Raw genomic sequence first — 2,500 nt, 5'->3', positions numbered from 1 at the left:
TTTCCGCTTTCCATCTTTTCCCATTTCCTTGCTTCGTTCTTCTTTTTTTCCATTTCCATCTACCGCTGGCATTAGCCGGCGTTAACAGAGAACGACATAGATAAAAAAAGATAAGGCATAAGATATAACTAGTGATAATAGTGAAGTTAAGAATAATAATACACATGAAAACTACATTATTGAGAAATATAATGAAATTGATGACAAGTAAAGACGACGACGGCGATGATGATGATAGATTTAAATCACTGTCGATACTACATCTGTTACTGCTACTAATGATAACAAATAAGGATAACTATAAGATGATGATTATAATGATAATTATATTAACAACGCTGGTGAGGGTAACAATAATTATATGATATTGATGATAATTACATCATTACCATGATGAAAATAAAGGATGAAAACGTAATTCGACAAATCAATGTCAAACTTGTAATTACTGTTATCGATTGTGTATTACTGCTTATATACGCATTATATGTGTATACCTTCTGCTTTCCTGCGTGTGTATCTGACCCCTTCCTACCCTTCTCGGGCTTCACTTGAGTAGGTTATCCAGAATGTTCTGTAAAAGTAAAACAATTGTTACATGAACATGTACTGAATTTGCATAAGGAATATGTCAATTATTAATTGTTATTGTCATTGGTTTACATATGCAAACGAGTTATGTATTTCAACTGCTTACAAAAATTTTGTCGTGTGAGACTGTTGTCTGCCCCTTCCTTTGGCTGTGCAGGCTTCCCGACTGTAGATTATCCAGAATTTTCTACAAATGCCATAGTGATTCACAAAACACTTAGTATCTAGAGGAATAAAGATAAAACACATGTTTTTTTCCATCAACCAATAAGTGAACATCATGTGCTTGAATACCTCGTTGAATTAAAGAGACAAATATAGCGTATTAAAGGCCCTGTTCAACTGTTTCCTTGGTAACACAGCAACACAGTCCGGGTCAAGGAGTACGGACGCATGTATATAGCTTTATGTAAGAGGATTTTGTGGCATTTTTTCAATAAGATAATAATGACATAAATATTGTGCCATATGCAAACCATGAATACTTAGTAGCCACCAAAGATTGTGTGAATATTTGAATACTCGAAAGGAGAAATCGGCACCTCTGCCCTGGCGACGGACCCGGAGTTTAACCGACCTAATAATCAACACCCAATATGGCTACGTGTGAATCGTTCGCTCTCCGAGATGTGTTTTCTGACGATGATTTGTCCATGTTAGCGAAGTCATTCAAGAATGAAAAGTTTCGAGAACTTTTTGCAGAGTATGCTAAAGACTTATGTGATCCGGAAAAACAAAAACAGTATGAACGTGAGTTAAAGCAGTACGAAAAAGAACGGGGGGTTGACATTGTTTTCGTGGAGCCTCGACCCTTCCTCGCCCTCGCGGCCGGAGGCGGCGGCGGTGAGCAAGTCTTCTTGAATATTTGTTCGAGTGACGCGATTCAGAAGCCATCCTTCGAGATAGTCAACGATGATGCTGAGAAGGGCCAAAAATGGTCCTTCCCCCACGCTATCCCCCAGCCGCGCCGGGAGCACCTTAGCAACGAAGTGTTGCTAGGGGAGGGCAAGGGGGGCCTTGCCACAGTGCACGATGTGGTCTTCCATCCCGACGCGATGCTGCTCGCAAGTAGTAACAAACAAATGAGGCAGACTCTAATCCAGACTGCCGTGGACAGCGTGAATAAGAACAGTAATGTAACCCTGAATAATCTAAAGGAAATTGAGGGAATTAACTATATTGGGCAACCATTAAAATCTGTGATAAAGAAAGTTGTTGATCAGACTTTGCATGATGAGAGTGGAAAGTGCGATATCTTTGGCCAGAAAAGTGAAGAAAGGACTAGTAGCTGTAGAAAAAACAAAGAAAAAAATAGGAACACCAAAGATAATGGAACCAAAATTGGGAAAGGGAAGCAGTTGGTGCCAGTAACGCCAGTATTCAAAGTGAAACATGTTAGCAAGATGGATATGCAAGATTTCTCTGTGCAACTGATACCAGATTGGAAGAATGGAAGACCGAATCGTCCTGAAGCCTTAGAGGTTGAGGTGCAACTTCCAGGCATAGCTCGAGCAGTGCAAGTTGATGCCCAAGTGCTTAAGCAGAAGCTCCATCTCACCACAGACTCAACACCTCAGTACAAATTGGAGTTGCCTCTGCCATATCCAGTGGATGACGACTCAAGTTCGGCCAAGTTTGATGTGTCTACCAAAAAATTAATCTTAACTTTCCCTGTGATACCTTTTGGCAAGAAAGATCAGATGTCCCCACATTCTCCTTCTTGCGATTCAGGCATTGAGTGTGAAATTGGCTACAGAACTAATAGTGATGGTGATAACTCCTCAGAAGTTTCAGTGTCATCACAGGAGGATGCATCAAGGGAGGAAGATTCATATGACAGTGTTTTTGGAACAAGTTCTCCACCTCATAAGCCAATGATCATCCCAAGCTATACAGTCAAGCAAAGTGC

At 40.4% G+C, this 2,500-nt stretch overlaps 1 protein-coding gene across 1 annotated transcript in view; it reads left to right on the top strand.

Moving 5' to 3' along the window:
* The first annotated feature begins 1,163 nt into the window (after positions 1–1,163).
* Positions 1,164–2,500, top strand: part of Nop17l (PIH1 domain-containing protein Nop17-like) — a 20,702-nt gene continuing 19,365 nt past the window's right edge. Inside the window, exon 1 of the mRNA XM_043011002.2 lies at positions 1,164–2,500. This exon is cut by the window's right edge and continues 343 nt beyond it. Within this exon, the coding sequence (XP_042866936.2) occupies positions 1,188–2,500 (1,313 nt within the window). The 5' untranslated portion in view covers positions 1,164–1,187.

Source organism: Penaeus japonicus, unplaced genomic scaffold (genome assembly GCF_977035675.1).
Source record: "Penaeus japonicus unplaced genomic scaffold, GWHDUDI00000001_assembly GWHDUDI00000026, whole genome shotgun sequence".
Lineage (NCBI taxonomy): Eukaryota > Metazoa > Arthropoda > Malacostraca > Decapoda > Penaeidae > Penaeus > Penaeus japonicus.
The sequence above is the reverse complement of the archived record's forward strand: the minus strand, read 5'-3'. Positions and strand labels throughout refer to the sequence as shown.